At 46.7% G+C, this 18,856-nt stretch overlaps 1 protein-coding gene across 5 annotated transcripts in view; it reads right to left on the reverse strand.

Annotated features, from left to right (window-relative positions):
- Positions 1-4,586: 4,586 nt before the first annotated feature.
- The window catches only part of LOC144162522 (uncharacterized), a 112,072-nt gene continuing 97,802 nt past the window's right edge, over positions 4,587-18,856 (reverse strand). For 4 of the 5 annotated variants that reach the window (XM_077693088.1, XM_077693087.1, XM_077693090.1 and 1 more), the window contains 4 exons: positions 15,650-15,878; positions 9,372-9,513; positions 6,550-6,833; positions 4,587-4,767 (listed from right to left, as the gene is read on the reverse strand). In XM_077693088.1, coding sequence (XP_077549214.1) covers positions 6,560-6,833; positions 9,372-9,513; positions 15,650-15,878 — 645 coding nt within the window. In that variant the 3' untranslated portion in view covers positions 4,587-4,767; positions 6,550-6,559. Of the gene's footprint in view, positions 4,768-6,549; positions 6,834-9,371; positions 9,514-15,649; positions 15,879-18,856 lie in introns of those variants that run through there. The other variant, XM_077693091.1, reaches the window with a different exon arrangement.

Here is an 18,856-nt window from a genome sequence, read left to right on the forward strand (position 1 = left end):
CTGGCTCGCGCCACCGGAGGGAACAGACCGAGTGGCCTGGTGGCGAGCTTTGGTGGCTCACGTTTGTCAGGTTCTCCCGTCTGTATAGATAATTTTGTTCCTTTCAGAACCCCGGACTTTGGGGGTCTTTTTCTTTGTTTTTTGTGTGTCAATAAAGTTTACCAACAACAACAACAGTTTACAACCACTGAAAACTTCAGTTTGTTCGAGTACTTTACAATGAAATTTCGTTGCTACGTTTTGAAATGCCCATGTAGTACGGGCAAATCGTCGAGGGAGTGCGACATCGCCGGTGAGGAGGTCTCCTTTCATGTGCTGCCCAACGACGAACCTCGGCGAAGCAAGTGGCTACGTTTTGTGAACTTTGCAAACGGATGACTTGATAATTAAACCGACGTTGTTATATTTTGAATATACAGGTGTATATTTTTATTTTTTTCTGTGTGCCTGTATGATAATCAGCTTCTTTGTCAATCAAATTTCTTGACATGTTCTGCTTTTATGAAGTAATTTCCACATTTCGTTCTAATTGCGTATACATGTACCTGGCTGCCAACTATGCACGGAGGGAAGGCATTTGTCAGGCTATCCACCTTTTTCCTTCCCAAAGTGTTTTTGTATTCAGCAAAGAAAATAAATTCAAATTGAAGTTCATAAATACACGCGTTTACAAATTTTTTCCGAGTAAACCGCTGCTCCACTCGCGCTCAAACTTCACACGAAGGTCGCATTTTGTGACCTTTTTTTGTTCGACACCAGAAACAACGACGGTACTTACCTGTTTATTCAGGAAATAAATAAAAACAATTTTAGCCTGTAGGAAAATGGCGCCCACTTTGGACGTGCAAGCTTAACTTGGAACGACGGTGGCACCTGGGGTATGCAGAACGAAACTCACGATGGCGGTTCACGACGCTCACGGTGAGGAGCCCAATGAGGCCGCAGACCATCAGAAAACCGTTTTCGTCACTAGCTTACGATGATGTCATATAAGTGCATGAGAGTTCATACGAATCGTAATAAGATATTCCCTCGGCTCATCGTTGCCAATACCAATAAACGTTGGATTTTTTAATACAAAGGTGTTTTATTCCGGGATTCACGAAGATTTCACTTACGTCATACCCGTCACGGAAATGAAGCCAGTGACCTGTAAAGGATGCACCCCTGCATACAAGGTCTCCTTGCAGGGAAGCAACCTTTAGTACTAAAGAGTACGTTATATTTAGGGTTCTTCGTTTTCGGGTGTTACATTTTAACACTAATATGTTTTATGTTGGGATACACCAAGATTTCACTTACGTCATATCCGTCACGGAAATGACGCCATGCACCTTTGCCGAAGCGACCCGCCAGCAGGTCGTCGCTCGCCAAGCACAGCCACAAGACAGCTGCAGACCCGCAAATCATGCTCAGCTGCAGATTTCGCTGCACATTTCACTTATGTGTTTTACCCGCCGCGGTGGCTCAGTGGCTAAGGCGTTGCACTGCTGAGCACGAGGTCGCGGGTTCGATTCCCGGCCGTGGCGGTCGCTTTTCTGATGGAGGCGAAAAGCAAAAATGCCCGTGTGTACGAGATTTCGGCGCACGTTAAAGATCCCCAGGTGGTCAAAATTAATCCGGAGCCCTCCACTACGGCGCCCCTCATCGCCTGCGTTGCGTCGGCGCATTAAACCCTACAATCAATCAATCACTTTTGTGTTTTACCGATTCCTTTGACGGAGGAATCAAACAGTTTTTTTCATCTGCTTTAGGATTCCCTGTCGTCTGCCGTGCCACGTTACCCAGCTTTCCGAAATCAGACTTTCGGCTCCTTGATAGTTTTCTCTCTTCTACATTTAGTGTGTACGTCCGTGTCCGGGCTTGTGACGTGCCTTTATGAGATCGTCCACTGCAGACGAAAATGCAGTCCGTTCATCTGCAATGAATGATTTCATAACGGCGCGTCACGCGCGCACGCACGCGCGCACAGAATAACAAATGTAAAGCGAGAACGAACGAGCAAATACGAACAAACAATTCGTGAGTCCGATTTCGGTAAGCTGGATAATCTAGCACATGCAGACGACAGACGATCCAAAAGCAGATGAAAAAAAAATCCAACGCGTTGGCAACTATGATCCGTGGGGATATTTTATTATGATTCGTGTAAACTCTTATGCACCTATTTGACATCATTGTAAACTATTATTCGCAAAAAAAATTATGGATGCCATCCCGCCCTGCGAAAGTGGATATCCAGCGCAGCTGTTGTGAACTACTACACGTCTTAATGGGGGAGAGTATGAAATGGCCCTCGTTGTCTCGGCGGACTTGTCGCTTGCACTCGGCTTCTCTGGCGGCAAATGATGGGTCCTGGCGCATGCGCTCGGCGTCTTGGGCGACAAATGCTGGGTCCTGCCTTGCCTGACGCATGCGCGCTAGCCCTCGAATGACGTCAACCCCCCTCCCCTTTCGAGAGCAGCTGCAAAGCTGACTTTAACAGCACACATGGGGGAGGGGGGTCCCATTGTTTATCGGCGCCTTATCATCCATCATGCGGTTTCGATGCTTGTTTTGTGTCTCTTTTCTTTACACGAATACTGAGCTCTATGCTGCACGCATGATTAGCCTGAAGCATGCGCTCAGCGTCTTGGGCGAGAAATGCTGCGTCCTGCCTTGCCTGACCCATGCGCCATCCCTCGACGTCAACCCCCCTCCCCTTTCGAGAGCAGCTGCAAATCTGACTTTAACAGGATACATGGGGGAGGGGGGGTCCCATTGTTTACCGGCGCCTTATCATCCATCATGCGGTTTCGATGCTTGTTTTGTGTCTTTTTTCTTTACACGAATACTGAGCTCTATGCTGCACGCCTGATTAGCCTGAAGCATACGGTCGGCGTCTTGGGCGAGGACTGCTGGGTCCTGCTAGGGTTTTTTGTTTACGACACGAAATTTCTCGACAAACGAGAGGCTAACAGTTTCGCTGTAAAAGGTTTCCTGATCGTCTACGGCCTCAGTTGGCTCCTTCATACCGTTAGAGTGAACTAGAACACACTACCGTGAGCCGCCATCGCACGTTTCGTTGTGCATACCCCAGGTAGGCCCGTTGTTCCAAGATCAGCTCACGCGTACAAATTGGCCGCCATTTTTCCATAGGCTGGCGAAAATACCACACGAAACGGCATATACTGCTGGGGGAATTACTGTTACAAAACAGTATCCAAGAAATTACGGTTTGGTTCGAGTAAGTTAGCAAGTCTCCAATGATGAATTCCGTAGCCATTTAATTGCGACAGTTTCGACGTCTGTAGGTCGATGAGTCCAGGAGTAAGGGCAGTTGGTTCTTTTAAATGGGTAAGTGCCCTCAAGCCTAGTTCAAGTTGCCATCCCGGTTGGAGTGCCGTAAACGCCTCGTCTACATTGCGGCGGAGTCGAAGCACGACGCTAACAGTTTCTTGGACAAGACAGCATGCATGCAGGGACGACTTGAATGATATAATTCTCTTTGATCGTTGGCAAGTTGGCAAGTCGTTGACAGCTCTCCCGTCGGTTGAGCTCAACGCTGGACGCTAGATGGAAGATACTAGCGTCACTAAATGAGTTACGCTTAAGAGTACCGCCACTTCGTGCACCCAAAAGCATCTGGAGGCCATTTTGTTCCATGCTTGCAGTGTTCCCATCTCTCAGAACGAAACGCTACCGGTTGTGACGGGCAGAGTGCCACCAGCCGCTCTAGCGTCCGTGCAGCAGAGAGAGAGATAGAGGACAGGCGTCCAGAAACAAAATGGCTGCGCCCATATGTAAACATATATCACGTGGTGCCTACCGACCGATGAAAATCCTGGCGGCACATAACAATGAGAGAAAAGAGTGCCGATACTCTTAAAAGCCTTCATTTAGTGACGCTAGAAGATACTGCAAACTCCAGTGCGTATATTGTTCAATTGTTCGAGATTCCCCTGCCACAACAAAAGTTTTCATCATCGTCCCCTGGTGGTCCGTTGATTCATTGTGGTGCACTTCGCGGCACGACTAAGAACAGTGATTTCGAGCACTCTTCTCAGAAACTTATAGAACACTTCTATAAAAGCGACCGGTCGAACACACCAAGCTCCTACCATAAATTCTATCTGGTCAAAATAACCTTCCAGAAATCTCAACTACTTTATAGAACTGAGGCGCCGAAATACTTTCTGCTTACAAAGTATTAGAAACCCATATATCTTCCATCTCTGTGCAACTTAGTGCCCCCAAGCTTCCACTTTGACCTTGTACTTTTACCGTCCAAGAGAGCTTTTCAGATCCTTTCAGTAAGTGTAGCGAAATTAGTGTTGACAAAAATGGGATTTCTCGGAATGCTATAGAGTGAACTAGTCGAACGATGATTTTTAAAGGGGGGGTATTTTGAAATCATCATAATTGCAGTCGATGAGCAGGGCACGATGTAGATTAATGCTGGATGGTGTCGTCACTTACACATGAAGCGAATCATTACATTGGGAATATAAGCACTTGTATCATACAGGATATACAACGTAGAGCTCTCGAACACACAAGGAACACACCAACTTAGAATTGCAAAAAAGGGCGAACGACACGCAAAATCCTGAGAGAGATTTATTCTTTAAATCAACAAACATTCATAGTGGCATCACGCGAGATACGCGTACAAACAAGAACGTTCCCATATCTTTGAGACAAAAAAGAATAAGCGCAGTAATCTTTCACGCAGAAATAGATGACGTGCACTCCAGCACAGAGTAGTCCGTCCGGTGCCAGGCAGATCTAGACACGAACAGAAAATAGAGGAGAAGGCGTCACTTCTTCATTCAATATGATAATTTCTGCCCCGGCTTGAACATTTTTACGAGCAAAAAATCGAAAGTGCACACTGGCTCAACTTCCGTACAGTACACTAGAATCAAGGGCTCCATGAAGACAAAATAAAGTTTTTTTCAATCTGAAAAAAAAAACACCAACAAAAGAACTAGCATTTGCGAGTTCCCTCAGCTCTATTCCATCGGCGAACGACGTATTTTATCAGAAAAAAAACTGTGGTTGATTCCTCTGTCATAGGAATCGGTAAACCACGAAGTGAAATGTGCAGCGAAATCTGCGGCTGAGCATGATTTGCAGGTCGGCGGCTGTCTTGTGGGTGTGCTTGGCGTGTGACGTCCTGCTGGCGGGTCGCTTCGGCAAAAATGTTCTGGCGTCAGTTCCGTGGCGGATATGACGTCAGTGAAATCTTGGTGTATCCCGAAATAAAACTCTTTCGTGTTAAAATATAAAACCCGAAAACGAACACCCCTGAGTATAACGTACTCTTTAGTTCTAGAGTTGGCTTCCCCGCAAGAAGACCCTGTGTGCAGAGGGTGCACCCTTTACAGGTCGCTTGCTTCGTTGTACTGGCGTCACTTCCGTGACGGATATGACGTCGCTCAGATGTTTGTATATCCCGAAATTTTTAACACTTTCGTTTAAAAACTGAAGGAAAATTGAAACGCTTTAGATTTTGCGCTACAGTGACGCAGTCTGCGCAGCTGTGACGCCGTAAGGCCGCAGCTACAACAGGGTAACTGTCAGCGATACGAGTCAAATTTCTTGCCGAAAGCTTAACGGGATGTGGCCGCCAATCGCAGAAACGAGATTCTGTGATGTCATATAGACTTCGACAGGAGGTGACTGTGGTCGGGTCACCACTGCTTCATCTGTTTTCTTTATCATCTAGATAAATGTGTTGAGGTTCGCAATAAAATCGGCATCGTTGTCATCGGGTCAAAGCCCTCTTTTATTAGAGCCCAACCTGCATTTTGTATTCATGAACCCTTCAATAACATACACCGCTGTAGAAGAATCGACGATTGGTCTAGTTGATTGTGGTTCTTAGCATCTTTAAGTAGCTCAAAATCGGTGTGGACACAACGAAGTGAAAGAGGAAAGAAAGAAGGACAGAAGAAAGAAAGAAGCGCTGTGGTCTGTGTACTATCTTTCTAGTGTCCGCGTCGAGTTGGCGCTACTTACAGATGGTATTCATTTCTTCACCTTGGAACACTGTAAACGGCCATTCGGCGCCGCTTTGGCACAGACATGGCGCGGCTTACACCTGCATCTTGCAGAACAAAAAACACCGGCGTGCGTCGTCGGCCCCGTTTCAACCCGATTCTCAACGGTGGTGTCAACAGATATGTTATTAATCGCACTCACATTGGAGTCAAGGCATTACTTTGCGTTCGTGGGGTTGAGTTTAGAACGTCCAGCACACATCATGCGCTTAGCACGGACAAGTACCACCATCCCGCGGATCCCGAAGTAACCAGTGACGGTGCACCCGCATGGTTGCCCGCACGCGTGCCACGCCAGTGAATACAACCTATAGATCTTTATAGCGCGGCAGGGGGAGGCAGAAAGTTAGATGGGCAGATGAGATCAAGAAGTTTGCGAGGGTAAATTGGTCGCAGTTAGCACAGGACCGGGATAATTGGAGATCTATGGGAGAGGCCTTTGCCCTGCAGTGGGCGTAGATATGTTGATGATGATGATGATGACGATAGATGCTTAAGAGCTCACCGCCTCAGCGCTAATTGGCGCCGCGCGCCGTGGCATGGTGTCCAGGTGCGGGGGAAGTCTTGCGTCGCTTCCGGTTCACCGGGCTAGGGGCCAAAAGCAGGCACTGGGTCACGAATGCCCCGGCCGACGGGAAGGACGGCAGCTGGGCCTGCCACTCGGCGAGCCTGGCGCAAAGTGGCGGTGGGACGTCACCGGGGCCTCTCGGACGCTTGGCGAGCAGCTTGCGGGCCGTGTAGTCCAGCCACAGGACGTTGGTGAACGGCTCGTACGCCTTCCAGTCGTTGCTGCGAGCGGCGTTTGCGGAGCATACATAAGTACGCACCGCGAAGGAAGCGAGGATAGCGGTTAGCGTACACTACGCTACCCGCTATGCTAAAACTACCTATTCACGCACGCTGACAGTGCAGCATACGTATGCGTATAGTTCAGGAGGTGCAACTCAATGGGCTCGGGTATGTTGCCCTTACCATTTTTGTGCAGAATCACCATCAACTTCCCTCTGCCACATGCACGAGAAATCCGCGAAACTTTAATCACGAAGCCTCCCACATTTTCCAGTATATAGCTTGCTTGGGTAAAAGTTGGTGGGAAGCGCATAGAAGGTGCGACGCGGGTATGCGACCGGCCCGACGTTAGGCCTACAGTCGCGGTTTGGGGTATAATGTCGATGACCGACGTACAGTGAGAGTGACTTTGCTTGACAAGCTGCCAGGTTCAGCGTTGTCACGCTCACCTTCACCCGTCTCATTTTCATGCGGAGTAGCATGTCAAGCTCTCTGCCACTCTGTACTACCAACGTCATCACTCCTCGTTTCCCGTTTAGCGTTTCTAACGGTAAGACTAAACGTTAGACGCTAGGCCTAACGTCACTATTGGAAATCTGACGTCGTCGCCCAGAACCAATTGAATGAAGCGCCCATTGTGCTCATCGTACTTCAAGCAGAGGGTCGCAGTTTAGGTTGTAGCGTAAGGCTACTAGGCCTAAACACAGGCGACAGTTGCGGCGGCTACTCTAGCAAAGTTTCTACCTACGCATGGAGCAGCGCACAGTCGCAGCAACGTATTAATCTTTATAAGAAGAACTGCACGCTGCTTTCGCGCGACATTCTGAGGTTGGCGCAGCCAATTAAACCACCTCCATTTCTTTTTGCTTTTCACTGAAAAACGTTCACGTAAGTTCTGAATGTTTCAACGTCCGTGGTCATCATGCTGTGTGCGAGTCTATGAAGCCAAATATAGGGCTGCAGATTTCGCGAAAGTTCCAAATGTAATCCTTATATAACGTAAATTGAGATAATTGGTCAGGCGAAATATTGAAAAACTAAAGAATAAGAAAAATATTAAAAAAATGAGAAAACAACGGCAAAACGTATAACGCACGGCATTTCACAATATCGATTTCGCGAAAAGTTCACCTGTAATCGTTATAATAGCGTAATTGGAGATAATTGGACGGACAGGATTTAGAAAGAACCGAAAATTTGGCTGGAAAAAACTCACACTCAAAACAGGCGGCGTAAGAAGGCCATAGAGTTTCTTACAATATATATACACTAGAGAGGAATCTGGCGCTAGCGTCTATGCGGCTCACATCAAGGCCGTCTGTGTCGTCATGGACCGCCATTATACATTGCGCTCGCCTTAGTTTCATCGTTGGCTTGGATTGCAACGTTTTAGTGACCGTGAATTTAAACAAAGTGCCACAAAAACGCGAAGAATAGTGTGCAATTATGTAAGTGGAAAATAAAAACAGGCTGTTTTAAAACTCAGGAAAAAAAGGAAGCAAAGCGTATTTTTGCCGGAACAGTTGTGCCTGTTATTCCGCAAGCCAAGGTTGTAGTTACGAAAAAGGTTAATATTGGGGGGGGGGAGGACTTATTAGAGACTCTGATTTCAATAATTTTACCATTATTGCAAATAAGTTGCTCGAAGAGTTGGGAAAGTTTTTTGAGCGTGCCTATTAAAACGTTGCCTTCGTGGTGAACCGGTGCACCAACCGCCAACTAGTTTAACAAGAAAAAATAAAACGAGGCGTTAAACAGTCGTGCACGATGACAAGATAGGACGCATACAAGCGCCCGTATCGGTCGTATCTAGTCTTCGTCGAAGTACATTTTGTTTCTTCTTTTCGTCGGCTACAAATTCCGCGGCGGCATATTACCCGCTCAGTCATGCGCCCTTCGACTGCGGCATGAGCAACGTCAGGTGCGATCACGCACTGCCTGCTGTTTCATCGAACACGGCTACCACAGAACCGGGAGGATTTCGGCTTCCTTCTAGCTCGTAGACGTGCTAATGCATAGTGAAGAAAGGAAACCCCAAAAACCGCTTAAGAATCCCAGTGTCATGCCAATCCCAGGCCAAAAAGGGGGTCTTCCCATGAACCCCCACGACGAAGGCGCAGTTTCCTCTCTAGTATACTTACTAAGAAACTCTATGGGAGAAGGCCACGCACTTGTAGATAATTCTCCGAATTTCTGCAGAATTTTCTTTTCATGTATTCCTACAGAGCCTTCAGTCCGAGGGCAGTCCGAGAACTGCCCTCAGACTGGTCAATCGAGGAGGCCCACTGTCGTTGGGGCCAGCCCTAGATCGACTTCGTTGTTAAAACGTTGACGGAAGACCGTTCCGGCGGGGAGCCTATTATACTCCTCCCCCTCCAACCGCTTCTACTCGTGCCCGATCGACGGGATGTCGCTGCTCCCTGTCGCTTGCCAAGGTCTTTCGTCCCCTAATAACTCGAACGGTAGCTGCCGAGACACGTCATGCTAGCGCGCCACATCACACCCCACGTGACGCACCACGCGCGTGCATACACGTACCCATTGCGTTCCCTCATGAGCCGGTATATGTCGTACTGGTAGCTGCCCGATCCTCTGAAGAGCTGCGAGTCGAGAGCGAGATCCGTGAACAGCACCGACTGGGCCGCCGCCCTTCCGCTTTCCGCGTATTCCGCTTCTGCCCCTGCAGGCGAAGAGGATAAAGAACAACGCGGGGCGTCCCACAATCACTTCACCACCAAACCCTTTTAGTGCCCGCAATGAAGTTTGCGTTCTCAAAGGCCCCTGTACATGGCACAAATATCGGCCTACAAGGCGACGCAGAGAAGAAGATGGTTACCTGCGTACAGTCGTGCTCAGTGTGAGCTGCAACGATGATCCCTTAGCGAAAAGTAATACGTCTGAAATACGTACGAATATGCTTGAAGTGCACTTCAAATATGATTTGTATTTGTAAATGTATTTTAAGTGCATTAAAAATGCATTTTCTCAATTTTTAGTAAATATTGAAAATACATTATTAAAAATAAGGGAAAAATACAGTGCTTTTAAGCACCCTCCAAATAGATTAAAAATGCACTGAACCTCACGAATGTGCGCTTAAGGCATTCAGAATATATTGAAAATGTATTTCTTCCCGCCAAACGATCATGGTGTAAATGCACTGTAAATATTATAAAAATACACTTACCTAACTACATTTAGAGCAGCACTCTGAGTATACTTTAAAAGTGTGCTGAAGCATGGAAATATACTCCGAATATATTCGAAATACATTTCAAATGCCTTTTACGTTTGTCGAACGAACATGATAGAATTACAATCTCAATGCATGAAAAATACTAATAGAAAATACATTTTAAGTGTATTCATAAAGCTTTACGGAATACATTTCGAGTACACTACAGGCGCTGCTTCAGTTGCTGAATTGTAAGATACACGTAAAGCATATCTGAAGTTCCGGATAAAATACATCTCAAATGAATAAACGTACTGAGAATTTCTCCTCGATGTTTACGTATAATAAAAGAAACTGAGGGAGATACTTTCACTTACTGCGCTGTCTAAAGCAGACATAACTCTGCGTATTAGAGAGAAACTTGGCGTACCAATATGTAAGCGGCGGTGTTCCAACGCAATCGGCAAAGAAAAAAACATCGAATTCAACGAGTATATATATGTACGAAAACACTTGCACTTTGCCAGCGTTGTTACGACGGTATCGCTGTGGAGGCTTTGAAAATTTTCTTTTTCTGAAAAATATTCGCCTTAGATGGACAACCCTGGCTATGCTTGCGAGGGCGAGCAGCTCGGCGCCTCTCACTGCCGCTCACTACCTCCTCTCTGTGCCCGGCACCTGCAGCACGAGTTGAGCGGCGTACCCCTCCTTCACGTTTTGTCTGCCTTCGCTGCGTTTCTTTTGCCTGTCCTGTTTCGGACTCCAACGCGCGGTCGTCGGGTGGCCGCAGTCTCTGCTTGGACGGCGCGTTTCAGCGGCGTTGGCCGTCTAGCCAAGGTAAGCACGATATACCGGCGTACGGTGTCGCACTACAATTAATGGACGTATGTTTGCCTTGTAATCGAAGAGTGCTAATGCCCTTTATAAAATCCGCACGTGGTTGTTAAGCTTACCTCCACCTGCGAGCAAGATTTCCTACCGTAACTACGCCGTGCAAAGGAATGTACTCACAAATCAACGACATCAAGAAGACGTAAAAAAATGGATTTTAGTGCTTTCCTTTTAGCGCCTAATTTTTAGCTCGGGCCCTGCTGAGTGGACGGGGGACTGTTGCTACGAGTTTCCTTGTAGATCGAGTACTCATTGAGGACTAACACTTGCATTAAACACATAACAGTCAGGAACGTTTTTAGCACAGCCTGTTCACAGAAAGTCCGCCGTCCATGTTTACGCGCTTGAGAAATTTGTGAAGTGTATCCAGGGGGCAGCTTTCTTTTGTTTTCTGTTCGCAGCAGCCGCTCACAGCTGCGCATGTTCACAGCAGCCGCCGTACGGGGAAGGAACCCAGTTTGTGGCATACATGTATCCGACTAATGCGCGTGGCCGGGCCATACGGCGAGAATCCGAGCAGCCTTCGCGATTTTTGTCTGTCGCATGTCGCCATTCTGTCAACTAAAGCCATGAAAGAGTTTATGCCGTCTGTTTCGAAGTGACCAAAAGTGGTAAAAGCCACACACGTAATCTTCGGTGCAAGTGGCTGTAGCGAAGGTGCTTCATGCCCAGGGACTACAAATTATTTGTCCATCTAAGACAGAGAGTAGCCGCTAAGTTACAATCAGTTTCCTACCGCCACCCAGAACCAAGAACCAGCAAAGGAAGGAAGGAGAAGGAATGCGGGTGGGGAGGGGGACTTCGAGGGAGGCAACCAGTTCCCCGCGCGAGACCCCTCGGTTCCCGGAACGGGTCCCCCGGGCGGGTTCGTCTCTTTTTGTTCCTTGGATTGCTCCCCCAAAACTTCGCGAAACTTCAGGACATTGGCCCCTTCCTCTTTTGTGTTTCCTTGCAACTTTTTCCCTCCTTGCTGTATTCATTTCGTAGCGCATTCACGAACACGTGTGCGCGTTCCGAGAGGCCCTTCGGTCGCTCGTGGTCGAGTGACAGACACGCGGAACCCGACGCGCTAACGCTGGACCACGCCACCGGAGAATTTCAGAAATGTGCCCAAAGGCACCGAAAACAGCATGGGCAGCTTGGCGGTTGTGTGTGTTTAGAAGCCGCAATTTCCCATTTGCGCCTAAAGGGTGTACTTAAACGAGTTTTTTTAGGTGTCAGGAGTATTTATGAAGCAACTATTTTTACTTTACGGTCCCTGAAGCTAAAAGGTGTTTATCTTTTTTTTTTGTATGTTAAAGACGCGAGCATTCACAATTATTTTCCGCGTTGCTCCCTAATTAAATGATGACGTTGTCTGTGTACAGCAAAAAGTATAAAATTACCTGCCGGTGATGTGCAGCGGAGAGCAAAAAAATTACATGTGTGTGCAAACACAAATACACGTTTTCTGGCGTTGCTCGTTTTAATCGCTTCGGTTAGGTGCCTACGATATAAGAGCTTGTTATTTAAAAGACAGCGTGAAATTTTTCGTGTTTTTCGAAATAACCTTTCTTTGCCGTTCCTTTGAAAGCATTGGTGAGTGCACACGCCAATCTAATGTCATTTATGTAAGCTTTCTACTGCAATCCTGCCCATGCATTTTTAAATTGTTTCGCTGCGCACTATTTTTTTAGAACGTAATCTCCGAAGAAGGTGACGCCGAAATATGGAACACGTAACAATAATTGTAGTTAGTAAGATTACTGCCTATCTTATTTTATTAGCGTCCTGTGAGGTCACAGACCAGTTTTGTCGAAGTTAGTTGGAAAACTAGAATTCCCACCGTTTCAAGTTAATTCAAGCGCATAAGAAAGAGAAGTAGAATAACTCTAAGAACTCCGTTGCATGTTTGGTAACGTTGTTATCTTAGCTCTGTCTCTTTTTTTTCCCTAATTTTCGCTCATTTTTATCCCTAGACAATTTCCAAACATAAGCCTCCCGCCCCCTTCCCCCGCAACTATTCTTTCTTAAAAATGGTATTGAAGATCCGATGCCGCATGGCAATATAAACTATGCTTACCATTACATAAATTGTCAGACGTCCTTCAAAGGAGCATTGTTTTCACGCCGTTTTTTTTTTTTTTTTCCTTGCTCGCGAGGGGTGTTGGCACGGCTAGAGAAAAGGCCTGATTGATTTGACATTTATTTGCCTCTAAAAAAAGTGTTTCACTAATATTTTCCCATTTTCTTTTCACTGCAGGTGCTGGTGAAATTTCCCGCGTGGAGAATCGGAAGTACGAAGACTCTGATGCACAAAGCTTCATCTGCGCTGGCTGCCGAGGTGGCTGAAAGGCATTCATTCCTGCTACTTAGTAATGGCGAAATTGGCCACTCGACTGAGGTGTACAATAAACAACTTTCAAACTGCCAATTTGTGCGCATACATGCTGTTCTTTTCAGTCATTTGCTGGCCCGCATTCCGAGCATGGCCGGTTTACATTTTCACAATGGGGAATATTTTTAGCCTAGTGCCTATTAAACTTTTTGAAACCACAATATGATAGTTTCTAGTTGAACGTTAACAATTCCACCTAAGACACATTGCCATAGTATCTCTCAATGTATTTAGGTTTTATTTAGTATACACTAGTAACACATTTTGAGTATATTTGAAGCAGTATTTTCTGTGCATTTAAAATGGATTACTAATACATTTTGCACATATTTAAAATTACATTTTCTGAGCATTTTTAACGCATTTAAAACGCATTAAAATATATTTTTCATGCACTGCTTAAGTATTTCTGAGGTACATTTTAAATACATTGTAAACGTATTCGAAATGCAGTTGGAATGCGGACAAAATATTGCACAATAAATACAAAGTTAATATATGTATTAAATGCATTCACAATACATTAAAAATACGGCATCTTTTCGCTAAGGGTAGTATCGACAGCATTATGCAAGTATTTTCGGACGTTTCATCCAGTAGTAGACGTTGACTTAGGTGACCTCAAGAAGCGTCAAACCTGAAGACAGAGTCATCGTTTCGCAGACACACCCAGAGTGGTCCACTGAGTGTGCGTGTGGGGGCGGGGAGGAGTGGGATAGGGTGGATACATGGGTGCACGGGAGAGAGGGGAATAACACCCACTGTAGGTACCGGTAAATCTCCCGCTGCGCCGATCATAACCATCATCGGTTACAAACCCGCTCTGTCATTAAAGTGATCCTCCCCGTTTTGGGCAGCCATGGCCGGTCTCGCTTCCGTCGTTCTTCCGTAACATTTTGGTGCCGATACTCGGGAAGATGAACGCCCGGTTCGAAGGAGACCACCGACGTCACCCCCGGCTTCAGGTACGAAGCCCGTTGTTTTGACCGCTATTTTGTGTGCTAAGCCAAGCGCTCAGCCGGAGGTCGGTGAGGCCGGCCTTGACCGGCTCGTGACGACCGACATTGGGTCCACAACGGATAAACTGCGCCCACAGAAACGCAACCTTCACGGTCCTACTGCGAGGCTGATCAAGGCAGCGATTGAGGTTCTGCCAGTCGCTACACCGTTTCCGCACGACTTGCAAGAGACCATTGACAGCTCGCAAGCAAAGACGCTGCACTTGATGAGGTAGACCAGAAGGTCATCGAGCTTCTTGACCATGATGAAGTTGAGCGAGACTAATTGATGAAGCGGGACCGCGATGAAGCTGAGTGGGGACACTCGTAAACCCAGCTATCACGAGCGAAAAGTTTGTTCGGCTTTGTTTTGCAAAGACCATGCACAGAGTGTTTCGTGAATGTTTGGTACCACACCCGCCACACTTGCGCTTTGGCAGGAGGCGAGAATGAGTGATAAACCTCTAGCGAAGCAGCACTTCAATACCTGCCTCGTCACGTGGTACTGCAGCGGCGAGGCCCCCAACGGTTGCAGCTGCGACGCCTCTCCGCAATTGGTCACGTGGCATGTCGTCACACCTCTCACACTCTGTCGCCGGCGGCGTTACAGGCCATACTAGGCGCGACTGTAAATTACTTTTACGCAGCGTACACGCACCAGGGTACTTTGAGAGTGAGAGTAAGAAGGAAACGCGGCAACAGCATTTTTAGGGCGCAGCCCTAATTGGCAGCCGTCACCTGGGCTTCGTGGAGTACGTGTTTATGTCCGCGTAACCGAGTGACCGAACGCAGCAGCGACGGGAGAAAGAAACCGGAGGGAGTGTCTGGCGAAGGGTGAGGAGGAAAAGGCCAGCACGCGCGGCTATGGCGTCATCTCTCACTTCCTCCCATCACTCTTGCTTCATGCGTCGCCGCTAAAGAGCGCCCTCCCCCTCCCCAGACGCTGTTCCGTTCGCCGCTAATCTTAACCACGTGACATTTGCGCGGGAGGTTCAAACACAATTTGCAACAACACGCTGGCCGGCGGCGGCGACGCGCTGTGCGATAACACCAGAGTAGCGCGCTCGCACCACCATGCGCTCGCCGATCACGCGATCGCTTCCTGAGACGCATCAGATATGCGCTGTGACCGAGAAGACTGCAGCTTGCGCTGCACCCAAATTTCGCGTTAGGGAGTGTAGTAATCGTCAGTGCATTTCTTTTCGTGGGTTTCACTTTCTAAAGTCAGTGTTCATTCGCGCGTACGTCAATTTTTCTAGTCTCCTTGTTTGATTCATACAGCGCCCAGCGGGTCTACAAGCGGACGGCGTGTGCGCTTTGCGAGGTGCCGATTCGAGGCATCCTTGGGACCGCTTTAAGAGCACGCGAAGCGCACCTCTGGAGATCCGCGACAGGGTGTAGTCGATGACGGATGCCCAGACGCCTGCCGTGGGCACCCGGAGCTCCGTGCCCTGTAGCACGTACGTGGCGTGCTCCTCTCCGGTACGTCGCACCAGCACGTTGTCGGTGTGCAGGTCGCGGTGCTCGAAGCGGAGCGCCAGCTCGGCCGCGGCCAGGGAGCAGCTCACTTGCACGAACACGCTCTCCAGCTGCTCCGCGGAGCCCTACAGCCATCGAACACATCGTCATCAGCGACAAGCTTAAGGGGGACTCACTCCCCTGGTCCCATTTCTATGGAGCTCACGTAGTTCACGACCGGAAGCTTAAAAACCATCGTGCTCAAATACGAGAAGATTTACAGTTTCATCAAAATGCTTCCAGCTGCCTAGTTTGCTTATTTTTAAAAAAATATGTCACACTTGTACTAAGGAGGATTAGGCCCAAGGGGAGGCCTATTCGGGCCTTGGCGCCTTACACGACGGTCAAGTTGCCTTGGCTCTTAACGGCGTCTTCAACCCTTTGGAGGGCTCGTGTACCGAAAAAAAGATAAAACCTTTAGACAGCTAGTGCCATCTAGTGCAAACTTCCTAAACTAAAATGTGTTCCTTGTTAACATTTTTTGTTTCAGTACTAAAGTTATAATTTCTAAAATAATCAGACTAGGTCGTCAGGAACATTTTCGTAGATCTGTAGAACTTTTTAACAAGAAAGTGTTTTATTATCGAATACACAAAGATTTCTCCGACGTCATATCCGTCACTGATGTGACGCCAGTACAACGGAGCAAGGGGCCTGTACAGGGTGCACCCCAGCACACAAGGTCTTGTTGCGGGGAAGCAACCTTAAGTACTATAGAGTACGTTATACTTAGGGTTGTTCGTTTTCGTGTTATGTATTTTAAGACGAAAGTGTTTATGTCGGGATACACCAAGATTTCGCGAACGTCACATCATTTTCCTCGCAGCGATTCCATGAAACAAACAGCGGCTTGCGTCACGATAAACCGGAAGCAAGCGAGACAGCGGTGATGTACAGCGGTGTAGAAGCAACCGAATACAACACTACCACGTACTGAGCCGTTTTGTCAGTTTCGGTCTTATCAGGCGAGCAGACCACGACTCCTACGTCCCTTGGTGCTCCGGACCACTAAACAAAATGTTTCTTCATCGAACCCGTGATGAATATTGACACTTTGTTGGACAAAAGCATATTGTCCGCTTTAGGTCGCGTGAATATTGGTGTCGATCCAACCGGTCGTGCGGAGCACGCCTGCTCGCATAGCGTAATCCCCGAAATCGTGGACGAGTAGCGCCATCCAGCGGCTGCTAGGGAAGACGTCGCGTACGCCAGACGTTTCCTACACTTATTGGAGTTATCCGAAACAACCGTTCCGGTGTGTTCTAGCGCAGCAAAAGCACTCAGAGGGTCATAATAAAAGTTTCTATGTACACAGAACTGTACAAGGGTCGCGCAATTATATGGCTGAGTATTGCACCAGGTATATAGCACCGAAACTGAAACGATCTTATTGGCGGCTGGGGTGACCGCGTGATCTATCGCTTACGCTCTCATGATATTGTTTCTAGCTTTCTTTTTGTTCTTCGAAGTTCAGACATGAGACTGCAAAAGCTTCCTGTTGGATTTTTATGAACTTCTGAAGAGGTATTGCTAAAATATTAAAGACGATAGTCTTTTGTGGGATACTTAAACCCAGAAATTTTGGTCTGTCTGTCTCTATGTCTGTCTGTCACTCGGCCAAAGTGAAACAGAAACTGTGCAATAGTCTTATACTCCCACAGCCCAATTTAAACGTCTCAGTCCGGTGTAATTGTTCATACTTCTCAACACTGTTAAATAGGAACAAGACATTATGCAAATATAAGACAGAAAATTAATACATAAGTGATGTGTACAGTGTTCTTTTATAAAAAAAATTCATAGATACTTGGTTTTTGCGAGGGTCTATTGTGAGGGTTTGCGTAGGTTTATTGTGCCAATCAATCATCAGACATCTTAGAAGTAATCTCAGGAGTGCCTCAAGGCTCGGTCCTTGCGCATATTTTGTTTCTTCTCTATATCGATGATATTGCTTACGATTTGATGTAACAGTCCGCATGTTCGCTGATGATTGCATTGTTTATAAAGTGATTAACAACAAAGACGACCAGATTGCATTTAACCAGGCCCTCTCCAAAATAGCATGCTGGTGCCAAGAATGGCAAATGTCTGTTAACGCACAAAAAACCGTTACCATTCCAGTGAGTAGGAAAAAAAAACGCTATTTTTCCTATAAAACTCAGCAAACACAATTAGAAAGGGTTCAGGACTATAAGTACCTCGGCATAATTACATCCGATAACTTAAAGTGGTATAAACAAGTAGAATTTGTAACCAATAAAGCCCTTGCTTCGCTATATTCTCTTAAGAGGTCATTTGTATGGCCTCACCTGATACAAAATTACTTGCTTACTAATGGCTTGTACGACCGATCCTGGAATATAGTATAATCTGCTGGTTCCCTCATACAAAGCACCTTATTGCTAAACTAGAAAATGTCCATCGGAGGGCCATTCATCTAATATAAATATAAACGCTACGACTCCCCCATGAAATTACTGAGATGAGCTTAACCACCTACAATAGGTCAATGCGCCACAATTTTGCGCCTAAAATTTTGTTTAAACTAATCCATGGCGGCCTAAAAATACCTTGTAAGAAATTCCTTACTTCATCTGCTTCCAGGTCTACAAGAACAGAACACGACAAACATCTTATAGAGTACAGGTTCCACAACGAATCCTTTAAATACTGTTATTTTCCATGTGTAATAACAGAATAAAATTATCTTCCTGATGAAATTGTTCCTAGTTCATCCCTTGATAATTTTGCTTCTAAATTGTCTTACTTCTTGTGAAATAGCCCTTCTTGATATGTGTTCTGTATTCCCTATTCCTGAAACTTTCATGGGTTTCTATATGTAATGCATAATCGTTGTTATCCTCTGAAATGCTACGTGATTAAGCGTGTAGTCTATTTGGATGATATTGTTGTTTTCACCTTGACCTTTGGTTCTGCTTTTGTGAATTGTTCAAAAAGAGAACGCTTATTATTCGTGTATCCCCCAATCTTGCAACAGCCTCCAGAGTTGAGGCACGGCCGCTGGATGATAGGCGCACTGACGTGCGGCCTGCCGCGTGCCCCC

This window comes from Haemaphysalis longicornis, unplaced genomic scaffold (assembly GCF_048455015.1).
Source record: "Haemaphysalis longicornis isolate Haplotype H1 unplaced genomic scaffold, Haemaphysalis longicornis Haplotype H1 scaffold_12, whole genome shotgun sequence".
In the NCBI taxonomy this organism is placed as follows: Eukaryota; Metazoa; Arthropoda; class Arachnida; order Ixodida; family Ixodidae; genus Haemaphysalis; species Haemaphysalis longicornis.